The 24,965-nt window shown below is 42.9% G+C and overlaps 1 protein-coding gene across 3 annotated transcripts in view; it reads left to right on the forward strand.

The window, feature by feature from the left end:
• Window positions 1–24,965, forward strand: part of LOC306748434 (protocadherin Fat 3-like) — a gene marked incomplete at both ends in the record, with an annotated part of 98,467 nt that overhangs the window by 8,900 nt on the left and 64,602 nt on the right. For all 3 annotated transcript variants that reach the window (XM_079231599.1, XM_079231601.1, XM_079231600.1), the window contains 2 exons: window positions 11,566–11,886; window positions 24,154–24,215. In XM_079231599.1, coding sequence (XP_079087725.1) covers window positions 11,566–11,886; window positions 24,154–24,215 — 383 coding nt within the window. The remainder of the gene's footprint in view (window positions 1–11,565; window positions 11,887–24,153; window positions 24,216–24,965) is intronic.

Genomic DNA, 24,965 nt, shown 5'->3' on the forward strand with positions numbered 1-24,965 from the left:
TTGATTATTTTTCGATTAATCGGATACAAAAAAATCAAAAAAGCATTAATTTCCAACCCTTTATTCAATAACAGAAGTGACTGCAAATTCACAGTGCACAGTGCAAAACATGTTCAGAAAGCACAAACAGGTTGCTCCTTGAACATCCCTGAGCTGTTAATTCAAAAAATTAAATTAAAATGGACTAACACTAAAAACATACACATCTGCCAAATGTGAGCCCTTTTTTTTACTGTAATTGATCTCCTTGGAGCAGAGGCTGCTTTAGCATGCCCTGCTTTATCAATATGTATGAAACACTGGGACAGTGGGAAGCTGTACTGACTCCTTATGTCTGTTTTGACCGAAACCTCCAGACCCAGCTCCACTTCATCTCAGCTCCACCTCATCTAAGCCCTGCATCAAGCTGCGCTGCATATACAGAGTCCTTTTCCTTAAACTATTTCCTTCTGGACCTCTTACGACCACGAAATCACGTTGTTAGATAAGCCCAACTACGTGATTTGATTCATTCTACTTTGAGTAAAAAAACAACCTGCAGCCGGATCCTCCGGTGTGCCGATTTAACGTTAATGAGTGACAGCGTGAACTGAACCAGACCGGGGGGTTACGGCATGTTTCACCATGTTGCGTTTTTTTACAAGCAAGACTGAACTGTAACGGAACATAAAGTAACTTTAACAACAATATACAACACTTTAGCTAACGTGATAGCAAGCTGACTAGCTTCCATTAAAAACAAGTTGGAGGGAAATAAAGCCGCTGTAGACATGTTAACTCTGATTGGCCAAGACTCAACACATCAAAGATGTTTTATTTTATTGAAGATCACGACTTCCGCTTTTCTCCGTGTCTCACTCCAATCTCAGAAACGCTGGCGGACAGTTGCTCTGCTCCGCTCTCTTTTTTTTTCCCCGTGACTTATTGACTGCCGTAATAATCGCGCAACACGACAAATCGATAATGAAATTCGTTGCCAACACTTTTGATAATCGATTTTTATCGATTTTATCGATTCGTTGTTGCAACCCTACATACAGGCATCTATATAAATGTTTATTCTTTTAATCAAACTATTGTCTCATTAATTTGTGTCATTTAAGGTTTACTGTATGCTTTGTATTCTCATTGTTAGTTTAAATACTACATTCACTCACTTTTTCATGTTTACACACAGATTTCACTAAATGTTTGGTCATGTACAATGGGTTTAAAGTCATGGAAAAGTCATGAAATCCATAGGTCAAGATGTGTCTGAACCCTGATTATTGTTGTTGTTCTCTATAAATATACATTTTACACCCAGGCATACCTGCTTAGTAATCCGTCCCTCTTCCTTTTTATACTGACATCAAAAACAAGATTCCATTCCACTGTAGAAGAGGCGATAAAGAAGAGAAGAATCCATGTATCACTGTGTTTTTTATTCGCGTCTTTGGCCTACCCCTGGCTTTTTGTGCTGTCCGAGGTCGGTGGACTCTGAGCTACATACTCAGAACCCTGGACCTCAAATCAGGAAACTGGCCATGCACTTCTATCCTTTGTGCATGAATATTATGAACTGCCCGGTACTGAAGGTAACTCTAGAGCAGACGCTTTTCTGCTTGCTCTCGCCTCTGTTTGCATTTTTCTGCTAATACCTTCTGATATTCTTGTTTTTTCTTCTGTGGGAATCTTTGAGCAGCAGCTCCCGGACACTTGAAAACCACTGGGACTCTATTTTTCTATAGATTTGGCTGGCTATTGCCCTAATTCTGCTGGTTTAAAGATAAATTGCTATAGGCTACTTAGCAGCTAAGCTAAAGGCTACTTAGCAGCTAAGCTAAAGCTAACTCAAAATCCTGTACAAATGCAAGCTAAGACACAGCTAACTAGCACCACCAGGCCTAATAAGAAACAGGAGGGCTGTGTAGCTGTTAACGAAACCTCAAATGGTAGTCCTCCCTGGAACTCTCTCGGTGCAAAGGCGAAGAGGCATTCACACCCTCGGGATGTGGGAGGACGACTAACAGGACGACTAACAGGCAGAGCCCAGCACCCTGAGATCTCAGATGCGACTGGCTGGCCTGCACTCCCACGCAGGCAAAATTCCTCCTCAACCCCGATACGCAACTGGACACAGCAGAAAACAGCTGGGAAAAGTAAAACCAGCAAAGAAACTCCACAACAACCAAGCCTACAATTTAAAAACAAATTCGCTCCACTGTCGCAGGATCCTAAATCTGATGATCTGGATAAGCAGCTGTCTTCACAAAGCAGGGTAAGAACCAAACATAAAAGGCCACAGGAAATGAGTGGGCCTGAGACTCCGATCGTTGGAGAAAAAGATGTCTGAACGATGTGCAGCAAGAATACAAAAATACTCTGCTTTCCGAAAGATATGGTGTCTAACATGAGAGATAAAATCCTGGACATCATGGCTGACCATCCCATGGTGAAAAACCTCATTGTGCATACGGGAAGCTGTGATATTGTGAAACAAGAGTCTGAAGTTCTGAAGCGAGACTTTATTGACTTGTTAAACACAGTCAGCTCTGTCAATGCTGAGGTGTTTATCAGTGGCCCTCTTCCACCAGCCAGGAGAGGAGATGAAAGATTCAGCAGGCTGTTTGAACTGAACAGATGGCTGTCAACTGCATGTACTGACCATACAGTACATTTTATCGACAATTTTTACATTTTCTGGAAGCGTATACATCTTTTTAAGGCAGATGGAGTTTGCCTGAACAAGTCAGGGGTAAAACTCTTCACCTCTAACTTATTTTTCTTCCTGCGTCACTCGTCTGTTCCCACTGCCAAGGACAGGAGACAAGAGGAATCTAAACAAGAGATAACCACACAGCATCACCGTGGAGACCTCATGGGAAGGAAACCAAAGGAGAGCCAAGAGGAGGAGTCTCCACCCTCATCATCAAGGATTGATATCCCTCTCGGAGAGGACGGGTCTTTACTTCCCTCACCAGCACCTACTTCCAGCCCCCACACTTCATCCAGGTCCCTCTCCTCTCTACTCTCTCCCTCCTCCCCATCCTCCCCCCTAATGGAGTTCACTGACCGCATGAACAAGGTGGTCATTGCTGGAACCAAATTCACTCCCCTGCGCACTCCCACTTCCCGTGCTGAAACCCCTCCAGCTAGACCTCCGTCACTGGTTCTAAATGCTTTGACGCAAACACCGAAGTCAAAGCGCCGTGCCCCTCCCCCGCCTCCACAACATCTCCACAACCATCCTTTATCTCCCCTACCTGATAAAGACATTGGTTGATATCTTTTGGGTACGGACTACAAGGTTAATGACACCACTGATTATCTCCAGGAACAGTCGGGGCCCTGTATGAAGTTAGCCTTCTTAATTCCTGTCATGACTTATCGAAAAGGAAAGGTGAGGCTGCGAAGAAACATTAGTAAATCTGCAAATTTATCCAATTTAACATTCATTCCTCGTCAGCCTGTCCAAAGAAATAGGGCAAATATAGTTTTAAACAAATTAAACTTAGGTTTATTAAATGTCAGGTCTCTGTCAGGAAAAACATTTTTAATCAATGATTTCATTATTAAGCACAAACTTGATTTTTTGGTTTTAACCGAAACTTGGTTAGACCAAGATAACAGTGCAGCTGTTCTTATTGAAGCAACAACAATAACGAACAATAACGTGTTCATCCCTGTGTTACAACACATTAACGCGTTCATCCCTGTGTTACAACACATTAACCTGTTCATCCCTGTGTTACAATATAATAACAAGTTCATCCCTGTGTTGCAACACATTAACCTGTTCATCCCTGTGTTACAACACATTAACGCGTTCATCCCTGTGTTACAACATATTAACGCATTCATCCCTGTGTTACAATATAATAACGAGTTCATCCCTGTGTTACAACATTAATGCGTTCATCCCTGCGTTACAACATTAACATGTTCATCTCTGTGTTACAACACATTAACGTGTTCATCCCTGTGTTACAACATTAATGCGTTCATCCATGTGTTACAACACATTAATGCGTTCATCTGTGTTACAACACATTAACGCGTTCATCTGTGTTACAACACATTAACGCGTTTAACCCTGTGTTACAATATAATAACGTGTTCATCTCTGTGTTACAACACATTAACGTGTTCATCCCTGCGTTACAACATTAACGTGTTCATCTCTGTGTTACAACACATTAACGTGTTTATCTCTGTGTTACAACACATTAACGTGTTCATCCCTGTGTTACAACACATTAACATGTTCATCTCTGTGTTACAACACATTAACGTGTTCATCTCTGTGTTACAAAACATTAACGCCCGGGACCTCACATCGGATCAGGAAAAACTCCCCCAAAAAATAGAAAAAAACTTTCAAAGGGAAAAAAGAGGAGGGGCATCAGCAGGGCCATGGCAGGAAATAGAATACAGGAGGCAGGAGACAGGAGACAGGAGACAGGACCGGATCCAGGCAGCCACGATCCATGGAAACTTGAGCCGAGAAAGCACAGAGGCTCCCAGGAGGAAGTAGAGTTAGTAATGTGCATTGAAGAGACAGAAGAGATTTCCCCCAGCAGTCTAGGCCTATAGCAGCATATCTAGGGGTTGGACCAGGACAAACCTGAGCCAGTCCTAACTATAAGTGCTATCAAAGAGGAAAGTCTTAAGTCTACTCTTAAATGAGGTGACTGTCTGCCCCCCGGACTGAAAGTGGAAGCTCGTTCCACAGAAGAGGAACCCGAGAACTGAAAGCTCTGCTCCCATCCTACATCTTAAGACTCTAGGAACCACAAGTAACCCTGCATTCAGTGAGCACAGCTCTCTAGTGGGGTAATATGGTACTATAAGCTCCTTAAGATATGATGGTGCATCACCAGTTAAGGCTTTGTAGGCGAGGAGAAGGATTTTAAATGTGATTCTTGATCTTACAGGAAGCCAGTGCAGAGCAGCTAGTACAGGAGTAATGTGATCTCTCCTCCTAGTTTCCTCGTTAGTACACGAGCTGCAGCATTCTGGATCAACTGGAGAGATTTAAGAGACTTACCAGAGCAGCCTGATAATAAGGAGTTGGGGGCCGTTCACACCAGACGCGACTTTTAAAAGTACAGTAGCTCTTAAAACGCCTTGTGTAGCAGGCCTGCGTGCGCAACCGGGCGATACACACTGACATTGATGAGCTGTGCGACACCGCGCAAGGCGCTTAAAAGTTGAGAATATTTAAACTTTTAGGCGCGCCGAAAAAACGCTAGAAAAACGGCATTTAAAAAGTGTGCATGAAAGGTACCGTACCATAGGAAAACAATGGTTTTGGTAGCGACGCGTTTTTGAGTCGCATCTGGTGTGATCGGCCCCTTACAGTAGTCTAGTCTTGAAGTAATAAATGTGTCAACTTTTCTGCATCGCCTGATTTTTTTAATGTTACGTAGGTGAAAAAAGGCAGTTGAGTTGGTTGAGTTTTATTGTTTTTTGTCATTGTTTGCGCTACATTACACCAAGAGAGTACCAAGAGAAAGAGGAGGTGTCATGTGTTCATGTACCCACCTTTAACTTCATTCACCTGTTGTGTTCCTCTCCCTCATACGGATAGAGACTGCTCCTTTCCCAGCACTTAATCGCTCTTAAGCTAGTGGACTAATGAGGGGTTTACCTGTAGGTTCTCAGGTGCTAATCCCTGCTCATGGCTGAAGGACTCGCCGAGGACTCATTATAGCCCTCAGACAGGCCAGTTTAATAGGAGTCTGATAAGGGCTCCCTGCTGCTCTTTTCTCACTAATAGCCTCCTCACAATCTGACATGTGGAACCTCCTGACCTCTGATACAGGGTACACTGTTTGTTCAAGTTTAATGCTGGAGCTGCTGTCTTTCTCCTCAGCTGCCCTCTCCTTTGGCCTTTCTGAATGATGAATGTGGTCGCATATAAAAAGCTGACTGGTGGGGAGGAAGTCTAACAGGCTGAACTAATCCCTCTACAACCTGCATGTTTGTCCTATGACTTTTCTGTACTTGAGTGTCCAAAACAAACAATATAACAGAAGTATAGCATGACTGTTGAGCCCATAGAGATGGAATAGGAGCCCAACAGGCGTTCCCATTTACTTTGACAAAGCAGGGTGATCAGAGTGGGTTAGGGTTGTAACAGTATCCTGCCATATTGAAATTGACAATTATCATATCTTGTACATTTGTTAATCTACGGAATGATACACATGTATGTTGAGTAGTCTCTACTTCGGCTGCCGGCTCAGCAACACACTTTACGGCCGGCTGACTTCTGTCTCGATAACAACCCGTTTGCTTTTGACCTGGTCAAATGACCACAGCAAACAAAAAATCTCCTACTCCTATTCGATTTCCATTGTTGGAAATGGTTGGCCCAACACACAGGATATCTGAGTGAGAGGTGTCTACAATTACAGGCCAGATTGCCATAGAATCTGTTATGGATATTTAATAACGGGTCAAAAATTTCAAATTCTTCTCTTTTGTATATTTCCTGTGTTGTCTTGTTCTTGTCTTTATAGATTCACCATTTAGTAGAAACCTCTAAAAAGTACACTGTTGTCCTACGCAGCGTGGTGACCAGAATGTATCCTGATTAAACTATAATGCTTGCTGGAAGGTTTTAACCAGATGGTGAATCGGAAAAACAAGTATAATAATAAGCTATATAATAGATATTTAATCTGTGATGCTCTCTGGTATAAAACTCCAGGGATCAGTCCGCTCAGCTGCAGCGTCCAATCAAATAGATGAGGGGGCGTGTCCAGCGTTGAAACACTTCCTGGAAGCTCGCTCTCGTGGCTCCACGATCATGACTCCTCCGAGATCGCTCCTTGCTCCTCCGAGCAGAATAAGAGCTTTGGGACGGCCGTCAAGATGGCGGCGCAGAACCACTTCCGGTTTAATCGAGGAGCGAGGATACGAAAATTTAGAGACTTGAGATGCACCCAGTGACTACAAAATAAAACAGGAAGCCACCCAACATCGTGACAGGTACTGGATGTTTCAAAGAGGAAAGAGGCAAGAAGAGAGTCATCTTATCTGATCAGCAGTAGGTCAGTGTCTACTAGTCTGCATTAGACAGCATGCATGCTCTGGCTGAATGATAATAACACATCTCCAAGACCCACTCATCAAAACATACTCTATAATGTCTCTAGAGCTCTATGGTGAAACCAGTGAAAAGTGTAATACAGTAAATCAAGATTAAAGATTCAAAAGGGTGACTTCTCCAGATAGATATAAAGTATTTCCTACTAAAAGGACCCATGGCCGGACTACTGGGCAGACAGACATGGGGGCGTCAGGGAGGAAGACACATGTATGCTAACATGCAAAGCTGTGATAGTGAACACAGTAAATATTATGCATACTAAACATCATAGAGGATGTAGCCTACAGTCTCCAGCTTTGTTTATACTTGTGCGTTGCAGATGGTGAGCTACGAGCATGCACGATGTTGTTTATGATCAAAGTGTTGTTCGGTAGTTTTCTCTGAAACGCCAAAAGGCGTACAAACAAAATGTACTTTGAAAAATCAAGAAGACAACAAGCTAAACCCCATAAACATTTTTTAAGAGCTCCTGTTTCTAAAGCATCTAAAAACAAATTGATGGTCTTTGTAAAATGCTCAGGCATCTTAATAGTACTTTTATCAGTAAACTATTTGTGACAGTCACATCTGAAGAGGGTCCACTACCAAGCGACTTCATCACTTAGTGGCTCATTTTCTTGCAGCAGTTTCACTATGTGAATATCAACCACGCTTCACAAGACCGCTGGCATGCCAAGAGACTCGTAGTCATGTTGGTCAAGACTAAGAGTCCCCTCGGTGTGGTAGAAGGTAGACGTCTACCACACCGAGGGGAAACCAGCTCTGTGAGTGAAACGTGTTTCTTTCATTGCCACAGCTCCTGTTTGAAGCTGACTATCTCTCTTTTTTCAGAAGATTTTTAATGACTACAGTTTTCTTCCATTGTCACTTCCATGTGTGTAAATATGTAGTTGTTCTTGATGGGATCAGCCACGTCTCTGACTTTGCGGTAAATTGTATTGAGTTCTTGTATGCTTTTCCATCTCTCAGTCCTCCATTCTGTAGACTGAAGCAGTAATCTGATGGTCATTCTGGTCACATGACATCTATTGCTTCTGTCCATCCGGGGAGAGGGATCCTCCTCTGTTGCTCTCCTGAAGATTTCTTCCCTTTTCCGAATGAACGACATATGCTTTCAAGCTTCCATGATATTTTCTTCAATATGCGGGTCTGAGGGTTGTACCATGGAGCGAGCCTCCTTCGTTTAATGATCCTCTTTTTTAGAGGGGCTATCGAGTCCAGTGTCACTCTCAATGAGCCATCGCTAAGATGAACAATCTGGGAGGGAGTCGAGTTAGCACAGGAGTCCTCTGTTATATTGAGACATGGTAATGAATCAAATATAGAAGGAATCGCTTCCTTAAATCTAGCAACAGCACCGTCAGTTAGACATCTGGTGTAAAAACATTTACCCAACGGCGTACACTCTGGTAGTATAAACTCAAAAGTTATAAGGCAATGGTCTGATAAAAGAGGGTTCTGTGGAAACACTACTAAATGCTCTATGTTAATGCCATATGTAAGAACAAGGTGATGGTGTGGTTAAAGCAGTGAGTCAGAATCAGAAACCGTTTATTGCCAGGAATGTCTACACAAACAAGGAATTTTTTTAGGCGGAAGGCGGACATTAGACGAGACAAACAACAATCAACAGCCAACGACAGCAACAGTGCAATGATATTTAAATCAAGTATAAGATGACGTGCTCAGACAAACAGATAACGTTAATGTAAGTGTATGTTAAAGTGACATGTGTGTTTAGGTTAAAGTTAAGTGAGTCGGTTTCTGTACTCTCTGACAGAAGCCAATCAAATCCAACAATGAGCTAAATGTAGCACTAATGGTGCGTTCACACCAAAAGAGTTATTGTGAATTATTTGCGTGAGTAGATTACATGCAAAGTCAATGCACAGACCTGAATGATTGCAAAAAAGAGAATTTTTAAATATTTCAAAAATCACCCAACGCAGTTGGGTGATTTTTTCAGCATCCTGCCAATGCTGAATCAAACTGCTGCTATAGTGGTGTATGGCGAAAATGGTAACTGTTTTCACGGAGTAAAGCCACGGAAAAGTAGCGCCCCCTTTCCGCTGTGAAAAGGGGAATGACGCAAATTTACCACATGAAGTCGAATGACTAAACTCAGGCGAAAAAGCTTTTGGTATGAACGCAGCATTAGCGATAGGGTAAGGAGCTCGGACATCAGGAGGGAACTTAGAGTTGAAGCGTTGCTCCTTCGTGTTGAAAGGAGTGAGCTGAGGTAGTTCAGCATCTAGTCAGGATGCCTCCTGGACGCTTCCCATTAGAGGTTTTCCAGGCACGTCCAACTGGTAGGAGAACCAGAGGAAGACCAAGCACACGCTGGAGGGATTATATCTCCCGGCTGACTGGGAACGCCTCGGGATCCCAGAATGAGCTGGAAAGTGTTGCGGTTAAGAGGGCTGATAATGAACGGATGGATGGATGTGATCTGTGATTCCTGCGTGATCTTGTGACATTGCGAGAATCCAGCTGTGTGTGAGGTAATGGCAGTTGATTTTTATAGCTCAAAGATGTATACTGTCTCTGCATATGTTGACCAATAAGCAACAGTACAGAAATCCTTATCAATACTATTTATATCATCCGATATATTTGCTTTTACAGAGTTATATTGCCTGATCTGAATCTAAAATGCAGTGTCCTTGTTTGTAATGAAGACAAAGTCGGTGTGTGGATATGAAAGACGAGACTGTTAGATACTCACCATACCTCCATTCTGTGTGCTTTTGCTGCAGCAGTGTTTGTGCTCTGTCCTGAGCGTGAGCTCATTGGACAGCCATGCAAACAGTTGCACCCTGCTCACCAGTGTGTTTTATGTCTAGCACTCCTGTGGCATTTGTAGTTAATTCCACACTCTAATTGGAGAGCAGGCTTGTAAACGGGAGCTGAGGCTGGTAGAAGCGGTGCTGTAGCATGGTGCATAGCTGGTGATTGTCGTGCAGACAGCGGGCCAGAGGGAGTCCCAAACCAACACTGAGCCAGAGAACACAGCACAGGACAACTCTGAATTAATTACAGCTAACCTTGAACATTCTAATGTCCCACAGGACAAAATCAATTAAGCTCTGTGTGTGTGTGTGTGTGTGTGTGTGTGTGTGTGTGTGTGTGTGTGTGTGTGTGTGTGTGTGTGTGTGTGTGTGTGTGTTTCTGAGAGTCAACATATCCTGCAGTTTACCTTCAATTCAATGTATGTTGTATAATAATCGTAGCAATAGATTTCAGGCAGGTCCAGGTCTAACCACGATCCATGGAAACCTGTAAGGCGAGAAAGTACAAAGACTACGGGGAAGAATCAAAGTTAGTAATGTGTATTAGAACATGGAGAGAGATGCACAAGACAGGACGAGAACCCGACAGAGCACACAGGGAGAACCCCCCCAGACTACAACAAAGCAACAAACAACCATGGGTCACATGTGCCTCAGTGGTAGAGCAGGGTTCACTGGGCCTGAACATAGCCCCCACTAGGCTGAGCGTGGGCTCATCTCTGGGTATGAGGACATTAGAGTAGTTAACTGACCTCAGCCTGATGTCTCTTAACAGCCAGACCACAGCAACAGCTTCTTTTCATTTGGGCTGTATAAAGTCTGCTGTTGAGTGGTGTTGAGGATGAAACACCTATGGAATCATAAACTCAATGTACACAAATAAACAATGTGACATAAAGATTGTCAACAGCCCAAAGCTGGAGGTTAGACAGGGATGCAACTTGAGTCCAACCCTCTGCAGTGTGGACATCAATGACCTTGAGAGGGCGATAGAACAGAGGGCAGCTCCTGGCAGCCAAACACACTGATGTCATATGACCTGGAGCAGGGCTTCGGGATCCTCTCCACAGTTCTCCAGAGCACAAAAAATTCAAAAGAGAGCTTTAAAGCGGACAGACACCTGAAAGAAAGTGACCTTGACAACAAAGCCCTCGCCCAAAGAGACTCTGGATAGATGTCCCCTCAGCCTGCAGGTTCTGGGACAGAAACCCCATAAAACTAAACCATATGAAAAGAAAATGGAACGAAAACAACTTGGCACATCGGTTAGAATCAACCAAAAAACTGAATACACAAAGCAAATTTCCTCATACAAGCGTCCGTATGATTTCTGACCAAAAACCTAAGCTACTTCGTTTCTTAGTTCTTACTAAGAGCGAGAATTTTAGAGTGCTCATTGTTGGCCTGGGTATCGGTAAAAAAATGGCAATGCCAGTACCAATGCCAGTTCCTATAAAACAATACCAATACCAGTAAAGTACTTCATTGGAAACCTATAATGTGAATGGTAGATATGTGTGTCAAAATCAAAAATGGTTGCGGTGATCGGCTGTGAGCAAAACCATAGAAGCAAGGATGTGTACAGTACAGCCAGTGTTTTACTCTCACCAAGCCATGTCTGGATAATGAGAAATTAAACGGAAATGTAATAGCTCTGTTTGTCTCCTCCTCCACCAGGGGTGATCTACACTACGGATATGTTGGATCGCGAGACCAAGGACTCTTACTGGCTAACAGTGTATGCCAGCGACCACGGCGTGGTTCCCCAATTTGCTACTATTGAGGTGTTTGTCCAGGTGGAGGATGTTAATGATAACGCCCCGCTGACCTCAGAGCCGCTGTACCGGCCCTCAGTACCCGAGAACTCTCCACGGGATGTTTCTGTGATCCAGATCCAGGCCCAGGACCCTGATTCCGTACACCCTGCAGCTGACAGACTCAACTACCGCATCATCAGCGGAAATCCACAGAACTTCTTTATCGTCAACACCCGCACTGGTGAGTAATGGTGTATGTGTGTGTGGGTGAAAGGCAATGTCGAGTTTGAGTAGAATTCTGATAAAAAGCTGTAGATTATGCGTTGTCTGATTGTGTGGCTGTTTTGAAAACTAGTTATTCAGGTTATTCTCTCTGGCCAGTTCAGATGAATTTTATTCACTGCGATTTGGAGACAGAAGTTCATAACAAAGCTGTAGAATGATCTCATTAACCAGAGAGAAGTTCTGGTCCGGATCATTTCAGGGTTGGATCAAATTCTAATTGCTCATAAGGAAGGAAATGGGACATTGAAAGTCAGCACCCAAGATATGTATTCTTTGTCAGTCCCATGGGTCTGGGAGACAGCTGTGAGTACTAACAACAGCCATGTTGCCTTTCTCTATATATTTCAAGACTGTTGGAGCTAGTGCTGCTAGCTACTTTCATTAGAAGAACGTTTTTAATTATTTTTTTTTAATCTTGCATTTCTTGCTAATTTCTCATGACCAATCTTGTCTTTAAATCAGAATACATAAATACAGAATATGTACATCACTTTTAACACTGAGGTTACAGGAAAAATAAGACAATATCAAAAAATACAGTGAGTAAAACTAAGATATATAAAACCATCTTCTACAGCTGTAAGGTATGACTTTGAGCAGGTTGCTGTCTCTAGTACAGTGCATTATGCCACACAATTTTACTTGACAACTTTTGTGCCAATGATAAAAACAAGGTTTAAAGTACATACAAATAACATTAAGACAAAACTTTGATGGCATTTAACATATAAACTACGATAATCTAGATATGGTTTTGATGCAAAGTTGTTTACCCTAATTACACTTCGTCATCTCATGGATGAAATAGCTACCTTATTTGAAAAAAGCACACGTGTAAATTAGTCAAACCACCTCTGGAAGGGTTTTGAGACAACGTCTAACCAGATGTTGAAAAGGTGTTCCTCCAAGGGCGTTTTCACACCTGCCTTGTTTAATTCTGTTGAATCAAACGTCAATGGTTGTTCTTGTTCCAAACCAACTCTGGTTCCTCATTGTTTGTGGTGTGAACCTTGACCCAACCCAACTGGAGGAAGCAATATGGATCAGTATGGGCCGATCAGTATGTATGTATTATTCATAACCAGAAATTCAATCAATTGAATTAGTGAAAAGAAATTGTGTGATTCTCTGTATTCTTCTTATCACGAGTCCACCTTAATCGTTTTCTAGAATAATGATATATATGGTGTACTAATAACACTGTCATATAATTATGAATGCTTCCATAAGTTTCTTAAGCGCTAAATAAACGTTACGAACAGCACGCCATGCAGGGGCTTTCCTGATGTTCTCCACAACGCAGACACTGTACAAACATGGACCACTTGCAAAAAAGCTCAAGGCTGTGATCCAGTCTGTGAGACACTGTGATCCAGTCTGCATACAGTCTGTGATCAGGTCTGTATACACTCTGTGAGACATTGTGATCCAGTCTGCATATCGTCTGTGATCCAGTCTGCATACACTCTGTGAGACATTGTGATCTAGTCTGCATATAGTCTGTGATCCAGTCTACATACAGTCTGTGAGACTGTGAACCAGTCTGCATATACTCTGTGATCCAGTCTGCATACACTCTGTGAGACATTATGATCCAGTCTGCATCCAGTCTGTGATCCAGTATGCATGCACTCTGTGAGACATTGTGATCCAGTCTGCATATAGTCTGTGATCCAGTCTGCATTCAGTCTGTGAGACATTGTGATCCAATCTGCATATAGTCTGTGATCTAGTCTGCATACACTCTGTGAGACATTGTGATCCAGTCTGCATATAGTCTGTGATCCAGTCTGCATACCGTCTGTGAGACGAGCGATGCTCTGCTGCGCTGTGGTGTTTAATGTCCGACTCGGAGGTCTCGGCAGAATCTATAGCGCTCGTACAGGAAGTCATGATGGTGTGAGCTTGTACAGGAAGTCATGATGGTGTGAGCTTGTACAGGAAGTCATGATGGTGTGAGCTCGTACAGGAAGTCATGATGGTGTGAGCTTGTACAGGAAGTCATGATAGTGTGAGCTCGTACAGGAAGTCATGATGGTGTGAGCTCGTACAGGAAGTCATCATGATGTGAGCTCGTACAGGAAGTCATGATGATGTGAGCTCGTACAGGAAGTCATCATGATGTGAGCTCGTACAGGAAGTCATGATGATGTGAGCTCGTACAGGAAGTCATCATGATGTGAGCTCGTACAGGAAGTCATCATGATGTGAGCTCGTACAGGAAGTCATCATGATGTGAGCTCGTACAGGAAGTCATGATGATGTGAGCTCGTACTCGTATTCTGCTGCCTCTTTAGCAGCTTCCTCTCTGAGAGCCGCCGTCTCCATCGCCTCTTTAGCAGCTTCCTCTCTGAGGTGCCGCCTCGTATTCTGCTGCTGCCAGCTCCAACCTGGTCTAGCTCACCGCCTGCCTGGCGGCCATCACCCCGAGGAGGACTACTATCCACACCCGCCCCATCCTCACTTCTGATCGGTTGGGACCCTGGTGTTATCGGCGCTGCGTCTTGCTTACGCTCGCGTCCGGGGTCGCTGCCTCTTTTGGTCCCTGCTGTCTGCTTCCCCGTCCTCTGGTGCTGCACTTGGAGTTGGTCCTGGCGTTGGTCCTGGCGTTGTTCCAGGCGCCGCTGCCTTGGTGCAGTGGCTGTTGTGATACCAGTGTGGCTTCCCCTCTACCTTTACCGCCGTGGGGGTGGCCAGTACCACCCTGTAGGGTCCTGTCCGTCTCGGCTCGTCCCACTTCCGCTTGTAGGTCCGCAGGTACACCCACTCTTCTGCTCCAGTGGCCGTCTGCTCCCTTGGTTTCTCCACCTGCTGCCACAATGCATTATGTATACACACCAACCGCCTCACATAACTTTGAATCTCCTTGGTCAGCAGGTCCAAGGACGGGCCTTTATGAGGTCCTCTCAGCTGCGGTGCCGGCATTGGCCTTCCCGTCAGCATCTCGTGTGGTGTTAGATGCGTCATGCGGTTAGTCTGCATCCTCATACTCATTAGTGCAAGCGGCAAAGCAGTCAACCAGTCCATCTTAGTTTCCCTGCAGATTTTGGCTAGCTTCCCTTTCAGTGTACCATTAGCCCTTTCTACCAGCCCCTGGGACTGAGGATGATAAACACAGCCCAACCTCTGCTTAATTTTTAATGACTGGAATACCTTCCTCATTACCGCATTGTCAAAATGTGTGCCATTATCGGAATTTATTATCTCTGGGATCCCAAATCGTGGAATCACCTCTCTGGTCAAGAACTTAGCCACTGTCAATGCATTTGCTTTTGCTACCGGACATGCCTCCACCCACCTGCTGAATCTGTCTATTACCACCAATACATACTGCTTTCTATTCACTGTCAATGAATTGAATCAATTTATCATATCAATGAAATCAATAACAATATGTCTGAATGGGCCCTCTGGCACTGGTATGTGATCTATTGGCGCAATAACTGTCTTTCTGATGTTATGCTCCGTACAGATAGCACATGACCGCAAAAACCTGCTTATCACCGGCAACATGTATGGAGACCACCAGGTAGCCTGTAGCACCCTTACCACCTCCCCTCTTGCTACATGGGAAACCCCATGAGCCACCAAACACAACTGAGGAAGGAGTGCCACAGGCGCCACCAACAATCCCATGTGAGAGCGCACCACCCCCGTCGCTACATCCCTAGAGGCCCCCCTGTCTGTCCATTATTGCTGCTCCTCTATGGACGCAGCAGCCTGAACTTCTACCAACGCCCTCATAGAGGTAATTGGATCCCCCTCTTCCCCCTGGTCCTCAGGCGAGTACCCATTACAATCTCCTGCCTGGGCCACCATAAGACTCCTTGAGGATGACAATGACGCAGCTAGTTTAGCCGCTGCATCGGCCGCATTATTCCCTCGGGTTACAAAATCTGCTGTGGTGCCGTGTGCAGCACACTTCATTACTGCTAGCGAGGCTGGCAAAGTCATGGCCTGCAAAAGCTCTGCTATGAGAGGTCCATGCGCGACTGGTCTCCCGTCTGCTTTCATGAACCCTCACTGGCGCCAAATGGCTCCGTTCAAATGACACACCCCATGAGCATATGCCGAATCCGTATATATGTTACATGCCACCTCTTTCCCCAATTGGCACGCTACGGTGAGGGCCTTTAACTCAGCCGCCTGTGCTGAGAGCGGAGAATACAACGGCTCAGCCCTGAGTGTCCGGAACGCGGCCTCTCCCCCTACCGACGCCACCACTGCGAACCCTGCTGCGAGACCCCCCCCCCCTGTTCTGTAACACGACCCGTCCACAAACATCGTGACCTCGGGGGCCATTAATGCCTCTGCCTCGAGATCCACCCTTGCCCTTAGCAGCTCCTTTAGACACTGCCACACAATCGTGCGGCACACCTTCATGTGGAAACGTGAGCCGTTCTGCCGGATTCACCGTGTGACAGCGTGCAATAGTTATCTCTGGTACGGACAGTATTACATCATATCCAGAGCGTCTTGCATTTGTTATGACAAAATTAGGTGCCGTGAGAAGGGCGTGCAACCTATGCCCTGTGTATAACGTTACCGCATGTCCCATTGTAATTGTTGATGCCCTCTCATATGGATATGCTGCCGCGGCCAGCCCTCTATAGCAGGGCGGCATTATTGTTAGTACTCTGGGTTGTTGCGTTAGAAAGACGGGAACAGGAGCTGTTGTCTAATGATACCGGGTGCAACTCATTTTATTTGTAAACTGTGTGTTTCAAAGAATCCAAACTCTCTGTATATTATGCATTCTGGGAAATAAAAGTGCTAACTAGAACCATGTAGGGTTCTTTGGCTTGTCCCTATATGTCAGGGGTCGGCAACCTTTCTTATCCAAAGAGCCATTTTGCCCTATTTTCAACCAAATGAAATGTGTCTGGAAAAAAAGCTATTCGATATCACAGCTTATAAAGTTTTATATGTGGCCATATTATATATACAAAAACTATTGTTGTATTTATGAAATTATAGAACAAGAATAAAGACAATTCTTAAATACGCTGTCATATGTCGGCCTACATTGAGGTCAATTAAACACAGACAACTATGCAGGTCTTGACCCCTCACCATATTTGTGGCTCCTGGGGTAGAGTGGTCGTCCTGTAACCACAAGGTCGTGGGTTCGATACTCGTCCTCCACACAGTACTCATGTCTGAGTGTCCTTCAGCGAGACACTGAACTCCCAGTTGCTCCCCGGGAGCTTCACAGCAGCCTGAATACTACAATGCTAAGAATAGTTAAAATGCATTAACTTATTATTTCAATAAAAGAACTAATAAACGCATATCTTTTGCTACGTTTACACTGAGTGTCCACACTCCGCTGGAGTTTTAGAGTTTGTAAATGCTCCAGAGGACAGATATGTTTTTACTAGCGGACGCCTCAGTGTCTCATGAGCTGCCAAAGAACCAGCAGCAGTAGTGGAGTTTGGAGACGTGATCCACTTCCTGAAAGTATATTTACTTTGCTCAGTTTGCTGCAGTTGTTGAGGAATCGCTCTTCTTCGCTCATCTGCAGCTTGTACTTTTCAGGAAATACTGTGTTTGTTCTGGAAGTATCTTTCAACATTACATCTTTTGTTGTTTGCTAATTTCTCGCCACTTTACAAGCAATGTGTGCACAATTATTAGGCAAGTTCTGTTTTTGAGGATTCATTTTATTATTGAACAAATATTAATAAACCTCAAACCTGAATATTTAAGACAGTAAAAGTGAGGTTTTGGCTAAAAAGAATATCTATGTGTGCAGAATTATTGGGCTGACTCAGTGGTTCTCAAACTGTGGGGCGCGACCCTCTAGTAGGGCGCAGAGGTATTACAGGTGGGGCGCGGGGAGGTGATGCTGTTTTTTTTTAATTAAAAAAAATTCTAATTTTTCGTCATTAATAAATACATGGAGAAATGCCTGTACTTTCGTGGAAATGTTTACGTTACGCTGTTAACAGGTTACGATTGCGCGACTCGACGATTGTTGGCGTTGCTAAAAGCCTCCGTGAGATCTCTGTGAGGTCTTTTCTGCTGCTGCGTCTTTTAAAACAGAATATAGATCTGAGCTCAACATTGAGCATGAATTAAGAGCGGCCGTATCAAATCTACGATCTCATTTAAAAAAATATGTGTAGAGAAAAGCAGCTCACTGCAGCCACTAATACTGATACAACGTGATGCTCACACATCAGCACTCATTTTGTTTTGCACAGGTTGAACGTTATTGTTATTATCTTGAAAATATATTCAGTGCAAAACAGGTTATTTGGAGCCACAATAAGTATTTTCTTTTGCCAAATATTAGTTATTTTTTGCAGAGATAGAACTTTATTTGCATTGTTCTAACAAAGTGATTGCACATGTTATTAGTTTTTGTCTGATGGAGCGATCTGGTTTACTTGAAAGGGATTGCAATTTTCTTTATTCCATTATTTGAAAAAGCATGGAGGGAGGAGTCACAAAAAGTTGGACCATTTTGTTACAATGTTGTTGGGGCGATGGGGCCCGAACATTTTTCTTCCTCCAAAGTGGGGCGTGACAGAAAAAGTTTGAGAACCACTGGGCTAACTATTAGTTTGCAGAATTATCATGCAACTAACTGAATAACAACAATGTTCCCTTCTCACTTGTTTATTTCCATCTATTAAATAAACAAACAACTCAACTACATTTACAATTAAACATTTCTGACATTTCAAAAAAGAAATCCGTGACCAATATAGCCACCCTTCTTATTAATAACAAGGGCGGCTGTAGTTCATGGAGAGAGGTCGTCCTGAAACCACAAGGTGCCGGTTGGATCCCTGGTCTCCCCATAGTTCGAATGTCTAAGTGTCCTTGAGCAAGGCACTGAACAGTTGCTCCCCGGGCGCCTCACGGCAGCTCACTGCTCCTTAATCACTAAAGATGGTTAAATGCAGAGAATAACTTCCCCAAGGGGATTAATAAAGGATAATGTATTGTTCTTCTTCTAACAGCACTAAGCCTCCATTTGTGGATTCTGTGGGTTTCCTGATCTGTTGACAATCAACTTTTTGCTAACAGCAGCCACAGCCTCCAAAGTCTGGTAAACCTCCCTTTAAGAAGGGCCCACAAGTCCTCAGTAGGGTTTAGGTCAGGTGATGAGGGGGCCATGGCATTATTCTTTCATATTTAAGGCCTTTACTGGCTACACATGGAGTGGAGGACTTCCATGCATGTGATGGAGTATTGTCCTGTATAAAGATCATGGTCTTCTTGAAAGATGTTTTTTCCCCATTCACCCATTTTCCCTGAGGAAAAGAAGCTGCCTAATAATTATACACGCAGTGGTTCTCAAACGTTTTCTGTCACTCCCAAATTTGGAGGAAGAATAATGTTTATGCCCCAACAAAATTGTAACAAAATGATCCATGCTGAATTTTTATTGCAATAACAACTTGTTGTGACTCCTCCATCTGTGATTTTATAAATAATTTAATAAAAATTGCATAAGAAAATTATATGAAAATGATATAATATGAAAATCACTTTCAAGTAAACTAGATTAAAAAACAGATTAAAAACTAATGAAATGTGTACGGTAATTGTTTCGTTAGAACAATGCAAATAAAGTTATATCTGGGCAAAAAATAACTTGCCTCAAACATCAAGATTAGAGGTGTTCCCCTTGAAAGATTGTAAGATTGTCCACTGTGCAAAGCAAATAGAGGGGCTGAAGAGCCGCAGGTGGCCGTCCCCTGCCATATGAGAACCCCTTTAGTGTCTGTTCAAACCTGCCATAAAGGTTCCACATCAATCTCTCTCTTAACCCTCTGGGGTCTGAGGTAATTTTCTCGACTTTCCTTAATTTCTTAAGTTCCCTTTTTCACTTGCATATGATACATACTCATGTGTTGTATATAAAAAGTTACAGAACAATCTCAGCTATCTATATAATGAGGCACCATTGTCCTAAGGCAAAAGTGTAAAGGGATAAGATGGCCCTAAAGCTGAAGAATGTAATCTAGTTTTATGAAATTCTTCATATCTCTTGTGAAAACATAACTTTACTCATGTGGACGAACTGTGTTGATGCTTGAAATTGGTTTACCAAAGGTCTTATTCACAAAAGCAGTGGAACATATGAATACAATGGTAGATTCAAGTTAATAAATGTCTAAAATCAATTATTGTTTTTTTGAGTAGAAATGATTTCCGTCATACCATTCACCAAAATGATAAAAATGGGACTGAGAAATGACGTCATACTGCAGATCAAGCTTCATGGGGTGTGTACAAATGAAAAATTAACATTACAACAGTTTTTGTTTTCAAACCAAATTTGTATTATATGCTGGGGTGGCTGGCGTTGTGGCCGGCGGTGGTGATCTGGTGGCAGGCAGAGACGGACTGGGTCCACTGGACCCTGGCAGCTGTGAATCCTCTCTGTAAAATAAATGACTACTAGTCAGTACTAAGTTCACTGAAAGAAAGTTACGATTATGCACCGTGCCATTTTACAATCACGTAACAAAGATCGAGCAGGCATGAGCTAAATGTGCTAACGTTGCTAACGTAAACAAACTAACGACAGTTACGTCTTCCAAACACGTAACGGAGGTCCAGCACTACTAGTCGGTACTAAGTTCACTGAAAGAAGGAGGAGGAGAGAACCTAGATCTTAAAAGAACCTTGAAAACGCCTTTTTAAAAAAAAAGGGTTCTACAGATGCAGATGGATGTGGGCAGAATCTCAGCTCTTCCGGAAGGCTTTACAGTTTTATTCATGTTGAGTCCCAAACATCCCGACATCATTATCTTGTACAGCGGAAAGTGGGGAGTGTGAAATGAGCTAGTTGGGCGATCACTTTGTGCCATTGACCTTTTATAATCCTCTGCTGTCAACCCACCTCCTCTTTCTGTGTATGTTTACTTGGGAAGTAAATTGTCGGTATTGTGGAACCCTTAAGCTCTTCATTCATCACACAGGCTTCAGTAATCCTATCTATATGGTAATCAACACACACACACACAGACACACGCACACACACACACACACACACACACACACACACAGAGACACACACACACACACACACACACACACACACACACATTGACAATGTATTCCATTATGTGAGATTTGTGATCCCATATATTTAAGTATTCTCACTTCATCATCTTTATGTGCCTCATCTCTTATGTCTTCTTAAGTTATAATGAAATCATGTAACAATGCACATGGCCCCAACATACCAGCTCACATTTGTACATGTTTTATTTATTCTAATATCTAATGAGTTTTTACTAATAGTGAAACGGTTTTGAAACAAAGACCATTTCTATCAGCCACATAATGCAACATTATATGACTGTAAATGTTTGCCGCGTTAGCTGCATGCACTACATGATCAGAGCTGATATGCTGATATGCTGATATGCTGTCTGCATAGATGTACTTAGGTAATAGACATATTAACAAACAGACCTGAGATCTGCAGTAATACAAAGGCAGCTTACCCAATACAATTAAACCTAATATAATGTGGACCTGGTAGGTCATAGCTCGGGTCTTGGATACCTAAACATCTGCAAAACATCAGCACGGGAAAAGGTCTTTGTGTTTATACTTGTACTGACTCTGTGGCATCCTGTACCATTGGAAAAGGTTCCATTGTAACAGGCCAAATTAGTCGGTGACTTCATGGATTGGTTGACCTATACCGCAATCTGCAGTCATCAACAGAACATGCACTTTATCTTGAAAACAAGCATGATCATTTTGATGTTGTTATCCGTGTTTAACTTTGAACATTTATATTCTAGCGAGGACTTGCTAGACTTAGAAGTTGAAGTTTCAGGACGTAGTAATCTTTGATCTTTGTGGAAGTCTAATATTTTTCAGTTTTTCTGGTTGAAGTAATAAAAGTATATGTTTTAGAGTTTTAAGATTTAAGTCAGTTAGCTTTCTCACTTAACTTACCTGACAAAGCTGAACCCCCAATAAAATGTTGAAAAATTAAGTAATTCTTGTGTGTATCAATCAACACTACTGATATCATGGGGGTATAATCTGGCCTGATCGGTATGAATTGTGTATAATGAATAATATACCCAGGGTATAATCTAGCCTAGGCCACTTTAATCCCCAGGTATAGTCCGGACTAGGGGTTTATTATGGCCTGTTACACCAAGGCAAACTGCCACAAAAATCCAATTTGGACATGATATTTCATTTGGCTCAGGAGATGCTTATAGTTCCCATAACTTCTTCATTATTATGATGAATTGTGTTTTATAACATGATGTTGATGCATGTCATGATAAAGTGGGGGTTCAGTGTTAAGTGTAAAACAATGAGCTATTAGTCATGAGGCAGTTTAAGAGCATGGGCAGAAAAATGGGTTTGTGATGGTTCATTGGTTACCGGCCACTACAGTAGAAGGTTGCCTTTAGAAACCTAAGACTACATCCACACCACTACGTTTTGGTTTTAAAACTGATAACTCTGACGTATTGTGCTTGGACCAATTTTATTCACCTTATTTACCTTATATTCACTGGATATGCTTCCTTTAGGCAATGTTATCAGAAAACACTCCATAAACTTTCACTGCTATGCCGATGATACTAATAATAATGCATTTCATTTTTATCGCACTCTTCCTTCAAAAGAATCTCAGAGTGCCACACTTATAGTAAAAACAAATCAAACCGATTAAAACATAGTTAAAGCAACCCATACATTTAAAAAAAAAAAAAAAAGAATGTAATAGCTGACAATAAATTAACTCAAGGTAAAAAATGCCTTCCTGAATAAAAAAGGTTTTTAGGCCAGTTTTAAAAGAGTTCAGTGTCTGAGTTGCCCTTAGGTGGTCAGGGAGACCGTTCCACAAGCGTGGCGCTGCCGAGCAAAAGGCCCGGTCGCCCATGGTGCGGAGCTTAGTGTTGGGGACCCGAAGTATACTCAACTATAGCTGTCGAACAAGCCAGATGAAACCCACCAGGTCGCTAAACTTCAAACGTGTCTTAAAGACATCAAAACCTGGATGACCTGCAACTTCCTGCTGCTGAACTCGGACAAGACTGAAATTATTCTACTCGGCCCAGAACAACCTCAGAAATCAAGTATCCGATGATATGGTTTCTCTGGATGGCATCGCTCTGGCATCCACCACCACCGTAAGGAATCTCAGAGTTATTGTTGACCAGGACCTGTCCTTTGGCTCCCACGTGAAACAGATCTCAAGGAACATTTAAAAAATCCAGCACATCCTGTCTCAAAGCGATGCAGAAAAGTTGATTCACGCATTTGTTACTTCAAAACTGGATTACTGTAACTCCTTATTATCAGGCTGCTCTGGTAAGTCTCTTAAATCTCTCCAGTTGATCCAGAATGCTGCAGCTCGTGTACTAACGAGGACTAGGAGGAGAGATCACATTACTCCTGTACTAGTCCTGCCAGCGGCCATGGCCCTGCTGATGCCCCTCCTCTCCCTCCTTCTGCTTCATGGATCGTGGTTATCTGGATCATGGACCATGCCTACTACTCATTATATGAATAATTTCTGTCATATTCATGTAATGTGCTGTAACTCTGTTACGTTATTCATTCTGGTCACATGACATCTATTGCTTCTGTCCATCCGGGGAGAGGGATCCTCCTCTGTTGCTCTCCCTCAGGTTTCTTCCCCTTTTTTCCCTGTGAAAGGGTTTTTACTATCTTTATTGGGGGAAGTTTTTCCTGATCCGAAGTAAGGTCCTGGGACAGGTTATGTTATGTGTACAGATTGTAAAGCCCTCCGAGGCAAATTTGTGATTTTGGGCTATATAAAATAAACTGAATTTAATTGAATTCTCATTTCTTCTCTTAACTTATATTAGCTGATGGTGACCTTAGGTTTTCTCTTTGGAGGGTGTCAAGAATGCCTGACTGTGTTTAATGTGATGGAATATTCACATTCCAGTCCACAACCCATCTTTGCACTCTTCTCTCCACTTCTTGTCTTGTCTATTGCCATGCTCTCCATTCTCACAAAAATTCTCCACGGTCTTCAAATTAAAACTTAAGTTTTACTTTTTTTTATGGAAAAAGCCATCATGTCTGACACCTACAACTAATGTCACTTTGCTCATTTTGGCTGACTGGCACCTGTGTGTGTGTGTGTGTGTGTGTGTGTGTGTGTGTGTGTGTGTGTGTGTGTGTGTGTGTGTGTGTGTGTGTGTGTGTGTGTGTCTTTTTCTAATTGTTTTCTCTGCTGTTTTCTCAGGTCTGATCACCACAACCTCCAGGAAACTGGACCGTGAACAACAAACGGAACATGTTTTAGAGGTGAGGTGAGGTGTGTGTGTGTGTGTGTGTGTGTGTGTGTGTGTGTGTGTGTGTGTGTGTGTATGTGTGTGTGTGTGTGTGTGTGTGTGTGTGTGTGTGTGTGTGTGTGTGTGTGTGTCTGGTAAGCAATGCAGAACACAGAATGAAAAGAGGGTAGATGATAGACTCAGCTCTGAAGGGTTTTGCTTCGGTAGTGTTATATAAATTTAGATTATTTTATTGATGATACTTCAGCGGTGACCCAATATTAAGCTTGTATCTCTCCAGTTAGTATGCACTCGACTGACTTTTCATTTTCAGACATTAGAAACAACACTGAGAAGTGGAAATGCTTTGTATTCAAGTCTGCAGTGATGTGAATATGTGCCTGCACCAAATTCATCAAGAGCTGGTATCGAATATAACACATTTTTGGTTCTGACCAAATATGTCCTGTATGTCATGTATGTCCTGTAGTGAATGGCATAACATGGATGAGCAGTCCTCTTCTTTGATCAGGTAGTTGCTGATTTCTATTAGAATGTTACCACATTGGTGCTGCGTTATGTTCTCACATACCCTAAAATGCGGGGTTTTATTTTCGCGTGAAAAAATAATAATATAAATATTTATTGTAGTGGCACGGGTTGTCCCTAGGGCCGGCTAGGGCAGGGCAGTGCAAAAGAGAGCTGGAAACAGGCACAGTCAGGCACAGTCAAACTGAAAATAAAGGTGTATTCTTTCATTCCACCAGCAGTTCCTTTTAAATAC

This window comes from Taurulus bubalis, assembly GCF_910589615.1.
Source record: "Taurulus bubalis genome assembly, chromosome: 16".
NCBI lineage: Eukaryota > Metazoa > Chordata > Actinopteri > Perciformes > Cottidae > Taurulus > Taurulus bubalis.